This window comes from Megalobrama amblycephala, linkage group LG10, assembly GCF_018812025.1.
Source record: "Megalobrama amblycephala isolate DHTTF-2021 linkage group LG10, ASM1881202v1, whole genome shotgun sequence".
NCBI classification, from domain to species: Eukaryota; Metazoa; Chordata; class Actinopteri; order Cypriniformes; family Xenocyprididae; genus Megalobrama; species Megalobrama amblycephala.
Window position 1 is genome coordinate 32,954,206 of NC_063053.1, and position 21,394 is coordinate 32,975,599.

The following is a 21,394-nucleotide window of genomic DNA, read 5'->3' on the forward strand; positions in this document are numbered from 1 at the left end:
TGATGCTGCAGTTGCTATCAGAGCACGCTGAAATTACTGCGTGTGTATATGACTTATGGTAGCTATATAATGTAATGACAGTCCTGTGTATATAGCAGCTTAATATTAATTTCTTCAAACGTAGTTTTAAAGTGAAAATATTACACCGAATTAGCGGCAGGTGCCACAAACAGCGACAGCTGCCAGAGAAAGTCCATGGCTGCAGATGCCGCAATTTCAGCAATTTCAGCTTTGTCCATTGGAATAGTAAAACAAGAAACAGATTTTTAAAATCTAATGTTTTCCTAATAATAGAAAAATGTCCCTTTTTTTGGAAACCATCAGTAGAAAGTCTGTAATTTCATATATATTTCTTATTTTTAGACTTTTAATCTTGAAATTGACCTTTTGACCTTTCAATGGCCTCATTGTTTGTACTTAAAAAATACAAATAAAGTTACATTTATCTGATCAGTCCACACAACAAGAACATCATTCAACGTTAATTTATGTAATATTTCATTTTCTTTCCAAAAACCTTTAACAAAATGACCCTGTAACGGGGTGGTAACTGATGTGACGGGGTGGAATGGACGAAGTGTTTCTCTATATGATCTGCTGGTTTTAAACTTTAAAAACTGGGGGAGGGGAGATACCTTCAAATTGAGTAAAAAGTGTGTGAGTGAGTGAATGAGTGAATTAATGAACCAAACATTGTTGCCAAGTCTGCATTTTTCCTGCGAAATTGGGCTAGGCTACTTTTACACTGTTGCCGTGGGTTGTTTTTCATGTCCGCGGGTTGAAGCGAGCCCAAATAACATGATATTTAGCCCTTGGAATGTAAATTTTACCAAAGGAAACCTGCTAAAAAAAAAAGTTTTACCCCCCCAGAATATGATTTTTATCAGGGGACATTTTGGGATGAAATTTACCACCACCGGGGTGGTAAGTTTAAGCTTGACGGGCCCTGCCTAACATGAAAAAGCAACAAATAAACAATGTAAAAAAAATGTGCATAGTTGCCTTCTTTTGTTCTTGGTGGCTATAAGGCTCAAATGATGTCACTTAGGCTTTGTGATGTCATTTAAAGGAACAGAGCATTATTTATAGATAAAACAAGTTAGTGTGACGGGGTGGTAAGTCAAACTGAGGGACGTGCACAAATCATAAAATATTTACCAAAAAAATAAGGTTTATTGTGAATAAATATATTTTGTGTAAACAGGGACACAAATATTACGGAAGCCCTAAACGGCCATGGATTACAATTTTTTTTCTATCTTGTTTTCTCGTGATCACGACTTATTTTCTCGTGATCTCGAGATAACAAAAGTTGTTTTCTCGTGATCACGACTTATTTTCTCGTGATCTCGAGATAACAAAAGTTGTTTTCTCGTGATCACGACTTATTTTTCTCGTGATCTCGAGATAACAAAATTTGTTTTCTCGTGATCACGACTTAATTTTCTCATGATCTCGAGATAACAAAAGTTGTTTTGTCGTGATCACGACTTATTAAAAGTTCTTTTTACAATGATTGATTCTGAAACACTGTACCCGGATTCTACTGTTGCTATAGTAACGAACACAACTTTGACGCGCATCTGATCGAGGGATAAATCATGCGCTCTTATTGTGGATATTTCAGCTAAATGTTTACTTCATTTAATAATAAAGTTTACAATAAATAAATACATATAGGCTATTTAATCACTGTTCACTAAATGTACGCTTAACATATTGTTTGTGTAATTTACATAGCTAATATTCAACAGAGCATCTCAAGCGCAGGCAGAGTGCCTTCAGAAAGATGCCAGATTATTCTATAATTCTAAAAACTTTTAGATTAAACCAACTTTATTTTCCATACTCATTTAATATATATATATATATATATATATATATATATATATATATATATATATACATACATGACGAATAAAAATAACATACACATTATGTAATATATATATATTACATAATGTGTATGTTATTTTTATTCGTCATGTAGGGGCTGTGACGATATGTGCTTTAAACTGTCTTCCTCCTATCTTCCATTAAAAAGGGGTGCAATACTCCAGATTTCCTGTTTGAGAAGCGTGTTTATGTGTATGTTTTCTACAAAGAAATGTAGAAAATACAATAGGTTACACACTATCACTGAATTAAATGACATAGGCTATAAATCACATTTCTTATCCATATACATTGTGACATATTTAGGTAAACGAACACTGAAACTGCGATGATTAAAATAGCGTCTTAAAGATACACAATGAAGTTCAAACAGAATACTATACAGTGACATCAAAATTAGTTTTAATAAACAATAAGTTTAGTATCACATCGAACTATTGCGGTCAAGAAACTGTGGTGAGTCATGCAACTAGTCAGAACGATAACAGATACACTTTCAAGCAAAATAATTATAATCAGTCATTTAACAGTAGAGTTAATCGCTTAAGGCACACAATACTGCGCAAAATAAAGCGATCAGAAAAAAACTATCTCTGTCCGAAACTCGTACAATCTGAGCCAATATGAACTAATACAGTAAAGTGGATATTTACAGCGCATCACCAGTTATATTTGGTAATATACTGCCACCTGTTGGCACATTTGTGTAATGTAGAGCAGAGATTAAGTCGTGATCACGAGAAAACAACTTTTGTTATCTCGAGATCACGAGAAAATATTAAGTCGTGATCACGAGAAAACAACTTTTGTTATCGTGAGATCACGAGAAAATTAAGTCGTGATCACGAGAAAACAACTTTTGTTATCTCGAGATCACGAGAAAATAAGTCGTGATCACGAGAAAACAAGATAGAAAAAAAAAGTAATCCATGGCCGTTTAGGGCTTCCGTACAAATATAATCCTGAAAATAGTATATGTTTGAAAAAAAATATATAACTTATTTGGTGATACTTTAGATGCAAGTGTCATGTTGGTTAACACGGACATGTGAAATTGGCTATGTAATAATGAAAAATGATTAAAAATAGTATGCTAATCTTCAAAAAAAAAAAAAACATTTGATCATATATCATGTTAAAAAGAACACTTGAATTAATAACTTTAAGCTTTGGAAACAGACTTTGGGACATTTTTTTGTGCCTTATGCATCTGATCAAACGTTGCTGACCCAAATAGCACCCGTTTCGTAGAATGACTCATATACACACGCAGTAATTTCAGCGTGCTCTGATAGCAACTGCAGCGTCAGAAAAGGCCTATATATTAACAAAAATTAATGATAAATGACAGTCCTGTGATATATAATGCTATTTTGTTGCAATGTAGCTTTTTAAAATTAGAAGAATATCCGTGGCTGCTGGAGATGCCACCTGAAATGCCGCTACGAGATGCCGCAATTTCAGCTTTGTGCAGCTGAAATTGCGGCATCTCAAGTCTTGAGTCTATCAGAAATTAATTTCTGTATAAATATCAGTTTATATTCATGTGCATTTCAAAGCAATGGATAACATTGCAATTTTATTTTATCAAAGCATGTGATTTACTTTCTCTTATGTAGTGGAGCATCAGAACGTTATTAACAAAATTTGTGATAAATGCTTACAAATGATAGTCTTCTGGTATATTATGTTATTTTGATTAAATGTAGTTTTTAAAATAAAACAAAAAACAACATTGAATTATAATGGCCAGCGGCAGGTGCTGCCGAATAAAGTCCCTGGCTGCTCTAGATGCCGATGCCGCGGCCGCTGGAGATGCCGCTCTAGCGACAGCTGCCGAAGAAGTCACTGGCCGCTGGAGATGCCGCCGGAAGTGCCGCTATGAGATGCCAATGCCGCGGCCGCTGGAGATGCCGCTCAAGCGACAGCTGCCGAAGAAGTCACTGGCCGCTGGAGATGCCGCCGGAAGTGCCGCTATGAGATGCCGCCGGAAGTGCCGCTATGAGATGCCGATGCCGCGGCCGCTGGAGATGCCGCTGTAGGGAGAGCTGCCGAAGAAGTCCCTGGCCGCTGGAGATGCCGCCGGAAGTGCCGCTGCGAGATGCCGATGCCGCATTTTGCGCCAGCCCCTGCTGCCTGCGGATCAAACTAACCCTGCGTCTCAATCAGCTCCCTAGTTCCCTAGGTCGTGAATCAGTATATCATGCAAGTGAATGTAGCTGATTCCCTGACTACTGAACTAGGGAGCTGATTGAGACATACGGGGTGCTTCTCAATAGGCTATCCCTCCTCGTTTCCTCGCTCCTCCGTCCTCTATCCTATGACCCGGAAACTGATCAAGCTCATCCATTTTGAAGGACATCTCAGTTCTCTAATTGCACCACGAGGAGGCGAGGAACGAGGAGTGAGGAGGCTTCCTGAGGAGTCATGAGCGAGGATACACAGGTGCATCCTTTGCGGAAGTCTTTCTTGTCAAGAAACGTGACGCACGCATAAATTATCCTCCCCCTTCACATCGGTCACAATAATTTAAATGTATGCTTTACTTTTACAGATTAAATAAACTTTACATCTCACATATTTCTACGGGGCATCATGTTTAATTAATATATATATATGGCCGCCCCCCCTGTTCCAACGTCTATGCTTCCATGCCAAAATCAAATATTCACTTCTGTTAAATTTAGAGGCCACAAAGGCTACACACTGCAGCTAAATTTAGTTGTCAGTTCACCTTTTAGTGCTTAATCGCGTTCTGTACACACAGTTCATTAAAATACGGGAGTGACACCGCATTCTGCAACCGTATTAACTCCCGAAAAATACAGGTATTGACAACTGCATTTACAGAAATTCAATGCAGTGTGTAGCATACGGAAACGAACTGAATAACTAGTTGTTAATGACATGCACCGATGTAACGTGTGTATGCGCGGCGAATCACAGGGAAAGCACAACCTATCCAAATGCTTTATGCTGAAAATCGTAATTCATGTCTGCTCACTTTAATAACTCCATAAACACGTTTGCTTTATGAGAGGAGCTTAAACAACAAGCCTAAAAAGCTTATGAGTGACCATGGCAACACAGAATGAGTGCCGCGCGCTGTGTGAAACTGGCTAATACAAGCAACAGTTAAACAAAACACGACGCCTCCGTCGACTGTGTTAGTGTGTTTAGTTAAATTGCTGAAAATAACGAGTGTTTTGTCACTTTAAATATTACTTTGGTCACGATAAGGGATACCAAACACGAGAGACGCCAGAACGTCGATATGGTTTCCAAGCTGTCAATCATCGCATTTTCGAGAGTGAGTCCTATTCCGTACACACATAACTTAAAGATAATTTAGGGGATTCACTCCCGCATTTAAATGCGATTGTCACTCCTGAAACTTACAGTGTGTACGTGGCCAAACTTTGGCCTCAGATGACACACAAAACCTGCAAATACACAGACTACTTTCCTTCCCAGTGAACACTAGTGAGATCAATTCATAGCACTGTAAAGGCATCTTTACACAGCCGATTTATGGCTGTTCTGTATGGAGTTTCTTTTGTGTCTTTTTTATTCAAACAAACATATTGTGTTTGAGAGTAAAACTAATTATTTTGTAATTAAAAAAATATATATATTGCAAAAAAAGTCTTCTTAAGGCTCAAAAATAAAGAAGTTGATAACAGAATTATTTGCAGTGCGTGTAAATCTTTGAAAACCTTTATTTTTCCTTGTGCACTTCGAGAACTTTTCATCCCAAACCCACACATTTTGCTCTCTTTTCTGCTGTCTTTTTTGCGGGTCAAAATATTTTGCTTGCGAGGTGAATAGGTTTGCAAGCTGAAAAGTTTTGCAAGTTGAAAAGTTTTGCGAATTGAAAAGTTTTGCGAATTGAAAAGTTTTGTTTTCACGTGAAGCTGTAGCTCAGTGGGCGGTCTCTACCAACCAGGATGAAAGGCATTTTTCTATTGGTCACCCTCGATTGAAGTGACAAGTTGGCCACGCCCACTACGGTTTCCAGCCTCTGCTGCTGCCACCGAGAAGATAAGAGAAGCGAGAATGGCGAGCAACAGGTCGTTTACTGGGTAAGATAACTAATATCATAAACGCAGTGACAAGTGAACTGAATGATTCTCTCTTCTTATGCTGCCGTTGACTAGATTTTATTAACGTTAGCCAACACTAGCAGCCAGAGCCACCATTAGTAACGTTTGCCGTGTGGTCGATGTCCAGTGTTGCTAGCTGAGCTGACATTCATAATCACATTTGGATTTTCTCAGCGTAAAGGTTGACATAATGTGGTGTAATACTACAAAAAAAATTATAATCATAACCTTTATCTCCATACCAAAATCCCAGATGGCCAGACAGTGATTCATCTTTTATAAATCGTTAAAATATTAATGTCTGTGACGCTGTGACCATGGAGACTGTTGTATAGACTGTAAGTATTTTAAACGTGTAACTTTAAAATGATAAATGTTTATTATGAATAAATAGCGCTCATAAACGGCCGCGGAGATGGCATTCTCAAGTCAAACTAGCCGGGGCTTGGACCCAGAAACGGCGTTCCTTACGTCACGAGTTAACAAGCGGATATTTTTACCCCAGAACCTAGGCCCAACTCTACGAACATCGAAAATAGTGCCCCTCAACCTCTACGCTGAGAAAATCCAAATGTGATTATGAATGTCAGCTCAGCTAGCAACACTGGACATCGACCACACGGCAAACGTTACTAATGGTGGCTCTGGCTGCTAGTGTTGGCTAACGTTAATAAAATCTAGTCAACGGCAGCATAAGAAGAGAGAATCATTCAGTTCACTTGTCACTGCGTTTATGATATTAGTTATCTTACCCAGTAAACGACCTGTTGCTCGCCATTCTCGCTTCTCTTATCTTCTCGGTGGCAGCAGCAGAGGCTGGAAACCGTAGTGGGCGTGGCCAACTTGTCACTTCAATCGAGGGTGACCAATAGAAAAATGCCTTTCATCCTGGTTGGTAGAGACCGCCCACTGAGCTACAGCTTCACGTGCAAACAAAACTTTTCAATTCGCAAAACTTTTCAACTTGCAAAACTTTTCAGCTTGCAAACCTATTCACCTCGCAAGCAAAATATTTTGACCCGCAAAAAAGACAGCAGAAAAGAGAGCAAAATGTGTGGGTTTGGGATGAAAAGTTCTCGAAGTGCACAAGGAAAAATAAAGGTTTTCAAAGATTTACACGCACTGCAAATAATTCTGTTATCAACTTAATAGAGCCGCTCTAAACTACGTCATTGCCATGACAACCAAAAGCATTCCAGCCAGCTCAGGCGGCGCGAGATTCAAGAAGCAGGAGACGAAACATATAACGTAGGGCAAATAATAAAAATAATGTCTTCCAACAAGGGGGCATTTAAGTAAAAGAGTCCTGTACTCACATCGTGAAGCAAACCACCAAAATAACAGCAGAGAATCGTCGTATAATTTGGCAGCTCACTCTCAATTACAGGATATACAACATAAATGAAAGAGTGCAGATAGAGTAAAATGAAACAATGAGCTTTAGGAAAAATTATTTTCATTTCACTACTGTAAAGTGATCTTACAGGAGATGAAAGTAGCTATATGAAGTAGTTGATCTTACAAGAAGAAGAAAAGTTCAAAAACCAAAGAACTAAACACGAAATGTGTATGCAACACAGTACAGTATACTGTCAATTACAGTAATACATAAATAAGGAAATAAATTCGCCATCCTCTGCACCTTCATCCAAATTTCATTACAGTATACAATACTATAGCAGTTTCTTGGTCTTGTTACAAAAGACTTTCTCTGCCATCCTTAGGCAGTCATCTCTCAGTTCTGCAAAAATACAGCACATGGAAAAAAAATGGCTACAAATAAATTTGACAATCACAAATTTGTGGGTGTACATGTACTACAGTTTACTGGACATAGAGTAGTGAAATTTCTCTCATATAAAGTAGGCTACTATTACAGTGTACTGTAATTATTCTGTATGTGTAAGTATAAAACCCTGCCGATGATTCTAGGATGCAATTTCTAAAGCACAGTCAGCTCCTGTTTATATTATCCCGATATCCTGAGATTGATTGGTGTGTCATCATTTTTGCTACTGAATGTTTACTGATGGATGTGTGCTATTTGAGTTTACATAGTTACACTTGAGTTAATTATACTATTTGTTTGTGTTTTCTGAATGAGAACATTGATAAACCACTGTAAAATAAGGCCATGTTTGTGTACAGTTTTGCAGAAATCGTTATAATTGGAATGTGTGTGAAAACAAGTGAAACATGTTTATAGTTTTGAGAAATGTGTCTTTGTTTTGAGAATTGAATACATGGTTTGGGAAATTGTGTGTTATAGTGTGTTAGCAATCAAACAATGCAACTAAATGATCAGATCTAATTATTTATTGGAAGTCATATTAATAAGATCTTATTTTCTCCATGAATAGGTTATATTAAGAAATATTCTGTATGGATAAAAGGTTTCACAAATTAAATGTTGTTCTCTTTTTTGCTCTGTCACACGCTGATGCTTTCGTTCTCTTTTTCTTACAATCAAGCGCCATCTAGAGACATACTACAGAATACACCGCTTGAAAGACATGCTTTCACATCAGTATGCTACATTACTGAGGGAAAAAGTTCAAAGACAAAGGCAAGAGATGAAGCCTCATGATCCAGATAATTCCAATCTCAGGAAAGGACTTAAAGAGCAGGTAAATCCTCCTGGCATCGATGACTAATCACATTGTTTTCATTACAAAGATCAAAAAGCAAGCGTAGCTGTTACTAAATTTCGCCAGTAGACGGCAGTACTGAGAGAAAAAAAAAAAAACTTGGCCTGCGTCTCAATGTGCATACTATCTATCTAGTATGTGACATTAGTAATATTCAATACTATTTAGGGCGGATAGGGTGGATAGTATGCATATTGATGCAGATGCAGGGCCAGGTTGCATTGCTTTCATCTTTGCATCTCTTTATATTTAAGGCATTTTAAGCATTTATTCCCAGTTGTTCTTTATCAGATTTGATTATAAGGGAGACATTGGAAAGTTGTCAAGTAAACAGCTTAGAGTAGCTATAGTTTTATGTTTGAAAATATTTCTGTGTATTCACAAGTTACCCTTGAAGTCTTTCCACTGGGGTAAGTTGTCATATTATCATACTAATATGATATCAGGTGGAAACAAGCTTTTATGCGATTGGACCTTTACCTAAAAAAACAAACTAAATTAAAAAATGTGGATATAGCCCACTTCCCCTACAGAACTAATTCAGTGTCCCTTACAAATAAGCTGACCTTCTGCATGGGATAGTAGAATGTTGTTACGGGTGTTTATTGTAAACCAAACTCACATGTCAGCCTCAAACTTCCTCTGCCATCTGAAATGAGCTCCTAGACATTCTGGCCAAAGCCAGTCACACCCACCCGACATACACATACCCATACGTTAGAGTATCAAACACATCATATACATCAGCCATTAACATTTCAAATTTCCTGTCTCTCCATCAGAGCATGAGAGGAAGTCTCTGTGCTGAAATAGTCATGACAGTGTTCTACTGAAACATTATCAGCAAGTGTATGGACAATTATACAGTATACATTTCCTTACTGTGGCTGCATGACCCTGAAAAAGTTGCAGCCCTAACCTTGCTAAACTCACAAAGAAAAAGAAAAATCAACTGAGAGATTTTTTTGTCTTAGACAGCGATTTCAGTTTTTTTCAACTGCTTAGACACATTTTCAAAACTTTGCATCTTTTTTTTTTCAAAATTTTACACACAAATCCAAGAAGACACAAAATGCAAAATGCCTCACATCTCTTGCAAAATGAAGCACTGCATTCAAAATATCACAAACACATCTCAAAAGCAAACATTTGTCTTACGTTGCAAACAACTTTGCCATAAAATTCTATTTTTGGATATATCATATACACACAGTTAATCAAAACCTAAAGCTCTTCTTTCATGAGCTCCTTTGTACATTTCTGTACAAGACTGAAAGTAATTGGCAGAGAGATGTTGAAAAATTCATGGCAAACATGAAAGCAAGATTGAAACCAAACTATTTTTTACTGTAAGCATTTGTGATTGTGAATACAGTATTACAGTACGAAAGAAAAGAAATACATCATCCATGTTTAGTTGGACAGAAACAATGGTTGTGTTTGAAAAAGGAAATCAAAATACAAACCCGATTCCAAAAAAGTTGGGACACTGTACAAATTGTGAATAAAAAAGGAATGCGATAATTTACAAATCTCATAAACTTATATTTTATTCACAATAGAATATAGATAACATTTCAAATGTTGAAAGTGAGACATTTTGAAATGTCATGCCAAATATTGGCTCATTTTGGATTTCATGAGAGCTACACATTCCAGAAAAGTTAGGACAGGTAGCAAAGTGGAAAACTGTTCTGTGGTCAGACGAATGAAAATTTGAAGTTCTTTTTGGAAAACTGGGACCCCATGTCATCCGGACTAAAGAGGACAAGGACAATCCAAGTTGTTATCAGCGCTCAGTTCAGAAGCCTGCATCTCTGATGGTATGGGGTTGCATGAGTGCGTGTGGCATGGGCAGCTTACACATCTGGAAAGGCACCAACAATGCTGAAAGGTATATCCAAGTTCTAGAACAACATATGCTCCCATCCAGACGTCGTCTCTTTCAGGGAAGACCTTGCATTTTCCAACATGACAATGCCAGACCACATACTGCATCAATTACAACATCATGGCTGCATAGAAGAAGGATCCGTGAAATGGCCAGCCTTCAGTCCAGATCTTTCACCAATAGAAAACATTTGGCACATCATAAAGAGGAAGATGTGACAAAGAAGACCTAAGACAGTTGAGCAACTAGAAGCCTGTATTAGACAAGAATGGGACAGCATTCCTATTCCTAAACTTGAGCAACTAGTCTCCTCAGTCCCCAGACATTTGCAGACTGTTATAAAAAGAAGAGGGGATGCCACACAGTGGTAAACATGGCCTTGTTCCAACTTTTTTGAGATGTGTTGATGCCATGAAATTTAAAATCAACTTATTTTCCCCTTAAAATTATACATTTTCTCACATTTCTCAGAACATTTGATATGTCATCTATGTTGTATTCTGAATAAAATATTGAAATTTGAAACTTCCACATCATTGCATTCTGTTTTTATTCACAATTTGTACAACTTTTTTGGAATCTGGTTTGTACTTACTGTTAGATTTTTGTGTGTTACATAGAGAATTGTGTGCTGTGTTTTGCAAAAAGTGTTTTATGAAATTGAAAACTGAGTTGAAGGCCAAGAATTAGTGTATGGTTTTGCAGGTTTGGTGTGTGGTTCTGGTGTTTGAGTGTCAGATTTCAGACATTGTGTGACAAGTAAGGATTTTGTGTGTAAGCAGTTGAAAAAAAAAAACAACAACTGTAAATTGAAATCAAATGTTGAAAAGTTAGAGAACTTACCCTCATTTTTTTCCATCAAATTCTCCCAAGACCTAATAAACTGGCCTGTACTGTCCACATAGATTTTATAAGTCTGTACTCTACTGAATGTCAACAAATGTCTAAATTGTCTCTTGTGTATATTTTTATCCCACCTAAGGAAATTTAGGAGAAACATTAGAGCCAAAGTATAGCCAAAGTATATATTCAATTCCATTAAGTTAAGTCTTAAAGGTCCCGTTTTTCGTGGTTTTTTGAAGCTTTGATTGTGTTTATAGTGTGCAATATAACATGTGTTCATGTTTCGCGTGTAAAAAAACAGTATTTTTCACATAATTTACTTATCTGTATACCGCTGTTTCCACTGTCATAAAAACGGGCTGATGACTTCCTTGTTCTATGAAGTCCCTCCTTCAGAAATACGTAACGAGTTCTGATTGTGCCAGCGGTTCCTGTGTTGTGATTCGACAGCAGCTTAGCGAACCCAGAGCAAATGTCTTTAATTTTACCCTATCAATTTGAGCCGGAATCAGACCCGGTGATTGGACTGCGGGATGAAAATAACAGCGTTTCGATGACATGGCGACAAACACACTCTACAAACGCAACTCTTGTGTATTCCTGTGGGCGGAGGTAAGTCAAAAAACTGTTTTAGTGACGTCATTAAAGAAGGAAGTAGAGGGATGTAGTCCAAACTGGCCGTTCGATGTAGGCGACTTCTGTTAAATAAAATATCTCGCTTGGCATTGAACTTTGAGCTTTAAAATTTTACAGATTTTATTTATACTCTAACAACAACATTACACACTAACTAAAGTTTGAAACATGGGATCACGAAGAACGGGACCTTTAACTATGAGAGCACCTCTAACCACAAAAAAAGTGTTTTTACTGAAGTGAAGTTAGGCTAAAATGTATACAAAACAGCATGAAAGGTGAATGCCACAGAGCATTCTCTTGAGCAAAAATGCATCTAGAATGCTGTAGCGCAACTCATTGTAGGAGAATAGATGTGTGTCTCCCAGTGCCACTTTGAAGTGTTACTGAAGTCCAGAGGATTGAGGAAGCCTGTCGTTGTAATATAGGGGAAGCAGTTGGTGTGGACTTGTGATTGACTTTGATTTTGGCCGTCTGGTTTGAGGACAATAAGAGGTAGAATCTGGGGGGTAAGGATGTGGGGGAGGGGTCTTTGGCTTATCAATCTCCTCCTATAAAAGCCAGCCTTCTTCAGTGGGCTGTAATTGTGTCCTCTAATGACCAGCACTGAAGAGGAGGACAAAGGGAGAGCTATAAAAGACTTTATGGGCTGCCAGTAGGAAACCTTTGGTACAAATTGCTGAGCAAATGATACTGCCCTGTTGTTTCCTCAGCTCTGCCTGAAAAACTTTGTCCAGACTTCATGATGATGAGCCGGGACCAAAGCAGGCCAAGCCATGGACACCTGCTGGGGCCTAATTGGTCCCTGTTGCAGTTAATGGCTTCCTGTGGTTGCATGTTTACTTCTTATTCGATTTGTATGCTCTACTGAAAGACAGGGGTCCTCACTGGACCCTTGAAATGGGAATGCTTACACATAGGAAAAAAATCTCAAATGAAATCTCAAATGTTCTAGACCAGTGGTTTCTCATCTAACACACCTGATTCAGCTCATCAGCTCATATGCAGAGACTGTAAGACCTGAAGTAGGTGTGTCAGATAAGGGCAACATACAAAATGTGCAGTGCTGGGGGTCCTTCAGGACAGGTTTGGGAACCACTGTTCTAGACAGAAATGAGCTTAAATGCAGAGGAAATGGAGCTTAAATGTCAGATTTCTCTCTGGAGAAAAAGACATCAGATATGTCTCTTCAGTTTCAGCAAAGATTTCAAAGCTGTGCCCAAATTTGTTATCGGTGTCTGCAATCAACAGTTAGAGATTCAATTTTCAAAGTTCATTCTCTTTCCATCCTCACTTTACTCTTTCTGTCACAGAAGTTTGTCACCATTCAGAGGGTCACCAGATCAACCCTCACACATAATGACGCATACTTGAGGTGTCTACCTAAAACACATCACTACCTGGTGAGAGCATTACTCTGCTATCTTTCTCCATGAATATTTAATAGGAGATAATCTTTAGACTTAAGAATGAATACACATAATCATCTAATCTAATATTTAATCTGTCCTTCATGAGGTTTTGGAACTGCAGAAACAGCTGACCCGACTTGGGTATCTTCAGAGCCGCAGAGAGCAGGAGGTGTTCAGGTTTTGGGCGGAACAACATAGAAGCACAAGTCAATTAGAGAAGCAACTACAAGCAATTGGCAATGGTATTACAATGTTTTTCTAGACAAGGTACCATAGTAATACCTTGTGATGGATAATATAACTAAAATATTTTTCCATCATTTCAACCAAACAGGAATTGTAACCAATTTGGTTCAAAATGTTTAAAGGGATAGTACACCCAAAAATGAAAAGTAGTTCCAAACCTGTATGAGTTTCTTTCTTCTGTTGAACACAAAAGAAGGTATTTTAAAGAATGTTGGTAATCAAACAGTTGATGGTAGCCATTGACTTCCATAGTATATTTTCCCCCTATTCTATAGAAGTCAATGGCTACCATCAACTGTCTGGTTACCAACATTCTTCAAAATATCAAAATATCTAAATAAATTTTCATTTTTGGGTGAACTATCCCCTTGACTATAAGTAGTGAAATATAGTCAAAATATAGTTTAAAATAATCAAGACATATTTTAACTGAACACAAAGCACTAATACAATACATTGCAATAATCAGCAATATTAACTTTACTATATATATATATATATATATATATATATATATATATATATATATACACTATATTGACAAAAGTATTGGGACACCCCTCCAAATCATTGAAATCAGGTGTTTCAATCACTTCCATGGCCACAGGTGTATAAAATCAAGCACCTAGCCAAGAAGACTGCTTCTACAAACATTTGTGAAAGAATGGGTCGCTCTCAGGAGCTCATTGAATTCAAGCGTGGTACCGTGGTAGGTTGCCACCTGTGCAATAAGTCCATTCATGAAATTTCCTCACTACTAAATATTCCACTGTCAACTGTTAGTGGTATTATAACAAAGTGGAAGCAATTGGGAACAACAGCAACTCTGCCACGAAGTGGTAGGCCACGTAAAATCACAGAACGGGGTCAGCGCATGCTGAGGCACACAGTGCGCAGAAGTCGCCAACTTTCTGCAGAGTCAGTAGCTACAGACCTCCAAACTTCGTGTGGCCTTCAGATTAGCTCAAGAACATTGCGTAGAGAGCTTCATGGAATGGGTTTCCATGGCCGAGCAGCAGCATCCAAGCCTTACATCACCAAGTGCAATGAAAAACGTCGGATGCAGTGGTGTAAAGCATGCCGTCATTGGGAGCAGTGGAGATGTGTTCTCTGGAGTGATGAATCACGCTTCTCTGTCTGGTAATCCGATGGACGAGTCTGGGTTTGGTGGTTGCAAGGAGAACGGTACTTGCCTGACTGCATTGTGCCAAGTGTAAAGTTTGTGGAGGGGGGATTATGGTGTGGTGTTGTTTTTCAGGGGTTGGGCTTGGCCCCTTAGTTCCAGTGAAAGGAACTCTTAATGCTTCAGCATACTGAGACATTTTGGACAATTTCATGTTCCCAACTTTGTGGGAACAGTTTGGGGATGGCCCCTTCCTGTTCCAACATGACATGATGCGCACCAGTGCACAAAGTAAGGTCCATAAAGACATGGATGAACGAGTTTGGTGACTGGCGAACTTGACTGGCCTGCACAGAGTCCTGACCTCAACCCGATAGAACACCTTTGGGATGAATTAGAGCGGAGACTGCGAGCCAGGCCTTCTCGTCCAACATCACTGCCTGACCTCACAAATGCGCTTCTAGGAGAATGGTCAAAAATTCCCATAAACACACTCCTAAACCTAGTGGAAAGCCTTCCCATAAGAGTAAACCCCACGGATTAAGAATGGGATGTCATTAAAGTTCATGTGCATGTAAAGGCAGGCGTCCCAAAACTTAGCAATAGAGTGTATATAATAGAGTGTGTATATATATATATATATATATATATATATATATATATATATATATATATATATCTGCAAAACTTTGGATTCACATTTGTTGTCATTGTAATTTCATCCTGGCAGAGAACAGCAGTAATTCCAGCCCAGATATGACTCTTAAGGACCTGCTAAAACAGAAGTCTGGATCTCTACCGAAACTTCAGATCACATTGGATGACTCCACAGCACAACACGAACATGTAAGTTTATGCTCATTCACTGACAAGTCACTGACCGCAGCACTTCAATGTTGTATTCAGTTGCCTTTCTGTCTTCTTTCTTTGCATTTCTTAGCTACTCATTTTTACAAAAACCTTTTCAGTTCATTTTAAACAAAGAAAAACTGAAATCAACCTCTGTTTAGACTATTTAAAATGCTGCTGGGGTTGAAAGGCCTGCAACTCTCTTCTCTCCCCATGCTATTTGCACTGTTGGCCTTACACAAACACACATTCTGCTGGAAGCCATTTTAACCTCAACTCTATAAGAAAAGAGAATTGATTGTTCACGTAGCAATGAGATGAACCCCCCCCCCCAGTAGTGGAGGAGGATCTCCTTCAGTCAGCACATCGACAAACATCACCCAGGGGAGAATGTCTAATTCATTTCACACACAAAAGAGACTGACCAATTTGGCCTGGGATGTCACATCATGCCAGAGGTCAGGGAATGAAACTGTTTGGAATGTAAACTGTTTGGAAAAGTTGTTCTGTACCTTAAACAACCTTTTCAAGAAAGAAAATGTCTATCTCTATATATAGATAGATCTCAGATAAAAATCTCCTTCATATCTCAATAGTTTCCCCTACACAGCAGTGAGTTTAAAGATTTAGATTTTTCTCCTAGAGAAATGACCTTAGAAATCTCATATTTATCTCCTGTAGATTTTCTGGAATAGATTTAAACAATATCTCAAACCATGCCCAGGTTTCCCAATGGTTACCATGATTTTGTCAAGTAAGACATGTTCCTGGATCAACATATTTTGTTGATCCTGGAACAACATTCCTGTCCGAAAATTTAGTCCTACCCCTAAACCTAACCCTACCCATAACTTATCCCTAAAATCAGAGTGAAATGACAGGTGAATAACACTGATGTAGAATCACCTAAACCATGTTGTAAGCCTAAACTTGACAAACTATAAACTTGTCGCTTAAATCTGATTAGTTAATTAGAATGTTGTTCAATGAGCAACAAAGACCAGGAACATGTTGTACTTGGTGATATCACATTAACAATTTGGCAAGATAAAAAAGAGGGTTGTAATGTTTTGTGTATATGTATATTTTCATGCATTATAAATGAAAATAAAACCATTAAAAAAAAAATAATAATAATTAAAAAAAAAATTGGCAAGATACCAAAGTCTGTTAATTAGAGTTTTCTATGATATATGAAAATATCAAAATCGCACAGTTCTCTTCACATTCTTTCAAGACCAAATTATTTGAGCTATGCTAATCCACACTGATTTTATCACCAACAATGGTCTCTTTTGTTTCAAATTTTATTTCCTCTAAAGCATTTTAACTAAGAACTTTGTAACATCTCCTGAACTATGAAAGAGCAACCTCTGAGCAATAGGATTTTTCCCTGGGTCACTGTGGCAGGCTGGTTACTTAGTTGTCAGCTTGTCAAACTTCACAGCCACAATAATCACAACTGAGCCCAGAAATAGAGATATTTGGAAATATAAATTATACATTTGAGTCTGTTTCTTTTTATATTTACCTCAGATTGTTTGGTTTCTATGAGAGATACTGAGTCACAATATCTATCTGCTATGTTGAATTTCACACTTTTTTATTTTCAGGGTGGACAGTCAAATATGTCTGAGGAACATCGCTCCATCATCACTGAGTTGAAAGGCGAAATACACGGAACAAATTGTTCCCAATATATTTGTCCACTTACACACCCATGTTTTTTTCCAGAACATTTATTTTGTATCCAAAGTTTGTAGGCTCTACTTATAGCTAAAATCATTCGTCAATGCAATCTCCTTTTCTTTCTCAAATGAATTTTACTCTCATTCTCTCTGTCAGTGTGTAGTTTACAGGCTTGTTACAGGTCTTTTAGCTGCTACACAGTGCTGTGAGGAAACACTGTTCTGCACTGCATCACTCTGGAGGGCCAGTTTGCACCCAGCAGACAAAGTGTGTCCTCACCCGGGTGTGCAGTGTTATCGGGTGTGAGCTGGGCTGTGTCCGAGACTCTTCTTGAGAAGTAGCACATCATTAGGAATATATTAACCCTATGCTCACTCCAAGGGTTGCTCGCACGTACAGCTCAGGCTTGGCCATCTTGAAAAGTGGGAAAAAGGTGGAGATTAGTTTCAGAGAGAAGTAGAAGACAAAGTCATGTCAACTAGGCATTGTGTTCATTCTCAATAATGCAAACTTAAAAGGATAATTCACACAAATTCATATAATAAATGGTTTGAAAGTCAATAGGGTTGACTGACTTTCGTTGTATGGGTAAAACAACTGAAACATTCTTGAAAAGTATCTTCTTTTGTGTTTCACAGAAAAAAAAAAAAAAAGCTGCACAGGTTGAAAATGACATGAGGGACTCGACAAACGTGTTCATCCCAAGCTTATTAATGAAACTGAAAAATACCTCTCAAAGTGTAGCGAAATCTGAGTTATAAATGGTTGTCTGTTTGTAATGTCTGCTCTCTTCACAGATGCCAGTCTCACTAAGAGAGGGTGGAGGAGGGGTGAATGCTTTCCAACTGCAGGGCAAACAGACCTGGGGACAAGACGAAACTGAGCTCATGTTTCCTGAGGTAAGTGTCAAACCACAGTGTCTCTGATCCCAGTAAGTAGAAACACATGGAGGCAAACACACCTGCAGCAGTTGTGCGCTCTGTCATTCTCTCACACACAAACATGCATAACTCTCACATTTATATATCTCGCATAACTATATTGAACTTTTAAAACAATTCATAATATAAAAATAATTCTAGATATATATTTTTTTTCTTTTTTTAAAAAGGTTCCAAATAGAACCAAAAAGCCTGATGTCTTAAGAAAACCTTTTTAAGCTCCTCATAAAACAGTCTTTGCACAACAGTACTGATTTAATATTCCTCAAACATTTTGGTTAAATGGTTTGTTCAAAATCTTTTTGAATGTGTACAAATAAACAGACACTTTAGAATTAGACAGTTTCTAATAATGTCTTACTTTTATCTGTGTGAGCAATAATGTTGGAGTGTTTTAACCTGTTAGCATTCCAAACCCTTCAAAAAAGTATACACAAATATACACAAAATGGTTAAAGAACAACATGCATCTAACTTTGGGAATGCCTTGGTTAGGCATTTTAGACATATTTTACAGGTATGCTAAGGGGTCTAAGGGGTCTAAGGGGTCCTACCATTCTTTTCGCTGTTATCAGCGCATTCGTCGTCCCCAGAGGGTTAAAGTATTAAACCTCTGCGATTAACTCAACGGCACAGTTTAATTGTGATTGGTCTATTTTCTGGCATCTCTTTGAATTCTGTTTCATCTATTTGCAACATCAAGACTGAAGTTCACCTGCTCAAACCAACTGGCCTCCGTTACATTCACCTCACTGTAAGTTCAAGTTCAGGAAAGAAGCAGGGGGGAAACCCTGCGAATGTTAAACATAACTTTAATAATAAAATAAATGTAAACAAAAAGAAAGTAAAGCGGAAGCTCCTCATGGATGACTGCCGCAAGCTAAAACAACAACACCAACATAAATGTCCCAGGCCTGGTCCTTTCTCATCTTTCACCATCGTCACTCTTACTTTTATCCTTCCGGAGCTCCTCTGTTGGACTTGGGATTGGTGTGGTCCACAGGTGATGCACATTAGCACTCGTGCCACCGGCCTCACTCTGTTCCCATGGCCCTCAGCCCCGACCTGCTTGCCACATACCCCCATTGCCCTTTGCAGGCCGGGGGCATCCACAAGACTCCACTCTAATGCCCCCGCTCCCTACACCGAGCCATCCGGTCCTCCAGCAGCCTCAAGCATTCATGGCGGCATGACGGCTCTTTGACAGGCTGTTCCTCCTTCTTCTCGGGTTTCAGCACCAATGTAACAAAGTACAAATTCGGGGAAGAAGGAGGCAGGGAACCAGAGAGAACGTTAAACGTAACCTTAATAATAAAAAATAAACACAAACAACAAAATGAAAGTAAAGTAACACGACTGCCCTATACTAAAACAAAAACACCAACATATATGTCACAGGTCTGGACCGCTATCATCGCTCGCTGTCGTCACTCCTCCTTTTATCTTTCTGGAGCTCCTTCGTTGGACTCGAGATCAGTGTGGCGGCACAGGTGACACACATTAGCACTCGTGCCACCAGCCTCTTTGTTCCCACGGTCCTCGGCCGACTTGCTTGCCACATACCGTTCAAAAGTTTGGTATCGGTAAGATTTTTAATGTCTGCTCACCAAGGCTGGAATTATTTAATTAAAAATACAGTAAAAACAGTAATATTGTGAAATACTATTACAATTTAAAATAACTCTAAGACTTGTTACAGTCAAACAATTTCACTGAAAATCTAGGGGATATTAGGGTTTTTTGTTGCCTGCTTTGTGAAAACTGGCATTAACTAAAGTTGACTGCAAGACACCAGACATTACCAGAAATCAGACTGCATAGAGGCAAGTAAGGTGGATGAAGAGTAGGAGGAGTAAAGCTGGGATGTGAGTTGACACACGAAAGGTTCATTTTTCTCACACCTCCCTGTCATAGTGGATGTGTGCAAACAGAGCATGGGTCTGGAGGAGGGATGGGGGGTGGCAAACATTGGGCAAACAGAGTTGGGAAGGACCAGTAGTCAGGGATATTACTCGGCCCTGTGGCCCATTGACGCGTCATCACATAAGAAAACAGAGTTAGATCCACCTGGAAAAAAGGTACCAGACATCCATCACATGGACAGACAGTTTGTGCATGTGTGAGAGAGTATAGCCCTTTAGAAGATATCCAAACATCTCTCACTTACACTTGCATGAGAAAATGTCTGTTTTGCTCATATCAGCCTTTGAGCTGAATACTTTATTGTATTTGAGAATCAGTATTTAATATTTTAAGTAACACATTTTTATTGGATCAGTAGTGGGGAGACACAAGAAATTAATGGGTAGTAGAGTTTCAAGCCAGGCTCAAATTTGTGCCACTGAAGGCCCAGGTATACTTAAAGCCAAATCGAAGAATGAACTGGTATGTGGCATCATTTAAAAACAAAATCAGACTAAAGAAAAGTTTGTTTCAGATACATTTCGGGAGTTCAAAACAGATTTCCATCTTCGACAGTTAATTTTTTTGTTTAATCTGTCAAAATCAGATGCATGTAAAAACATGAACACACTGAAAAGCTGCTTTATAGTAGAAATTGTTGTTTAGTTGTACTTCCAGTTAAAGGTGTTGAAGTTTTTTTCATGTTAAATACTTTAAACCTACTTGCTTTTAAAGCAAAGCAAAATGCTTTCTTAACTACTGTTTTCTCACCAGTGTTATTTTTGTTGTGTTTTTCTTTTTGTTATTAAGAAGAAAACATGCAGCACATATTTACTTATTCATCTAAATGCTGCTCCTAGCAGCATTATCGCTATACCTCTGCAAAGGTATTTTAAACTTCTTTTCACCCATAAGCAAAGAACAGAAAAGATCATTTTAGGGTTACGTATGTAATCCCTGTTCCCTGAGAACTGTGTCATTTGCTGACGCTATGGGGACATGTCTGCAGGGAGGGCTAAATTGGGCAGGGCAACAAATGAGAGAGTGGGCTGCTTCTTGCAACTTAGTCCACCTCAACTCTCATCTGCCAAGCTTTACATTGAAATGAGTATGCTAGAACCAACCCTCTCAAAGGGGAGCATATATCCCTACTTTAAACCCAAATCTAATAAATTGGGGAGGGTGACAGATGAGAGAGTAGGCCTCATTCTGTGA

General features: G+C 38.4%; 1 protein-coding gene across 11 annotated transcripts in view; it reads left to right on the forward strand.

Moving 5' to 3' along the window:
• si:ch211-130h14.4 overlaps window positions 1-21,394 on the forward strand; it is a 40,612-nt gene that overhangs the window by 11,167 nt on the left and 8,051 nt on the right. For 9 of the 11 annotated variants that reach the window (XM_048205801.1, XM_048205800.1, XM_048205797.1 and 6 more), the window contains 5 exons: window positions 8,471-8,626; window positions 13,331-13,420; window positions 13,536-13,671; window positions 15,529-15,644; window positions 18,134-18,235. In XM_048205801.1, the coding sequence (XP_048061758.1) occupies window positions 8,471-8,626; window positions 13,331-13,420; window positions 13,536-13,671; window positions 15,529-15,644; window positions 18,134-18,235 (600 nt within the window). Of the gene's footprint in view, window positions 1-4,920; window positions 5,207-8,470; window positions 8,627-13,330; window positions 13,421-13,535; window positions 13,672-15,528; window positions 15,645-18,133; window positions 18,236-21,394 lie in introns of those variants that run through there. The other 2 variants (XM_048205802.1, XM_048205796.1) reach the window with 2 other exon arrangements.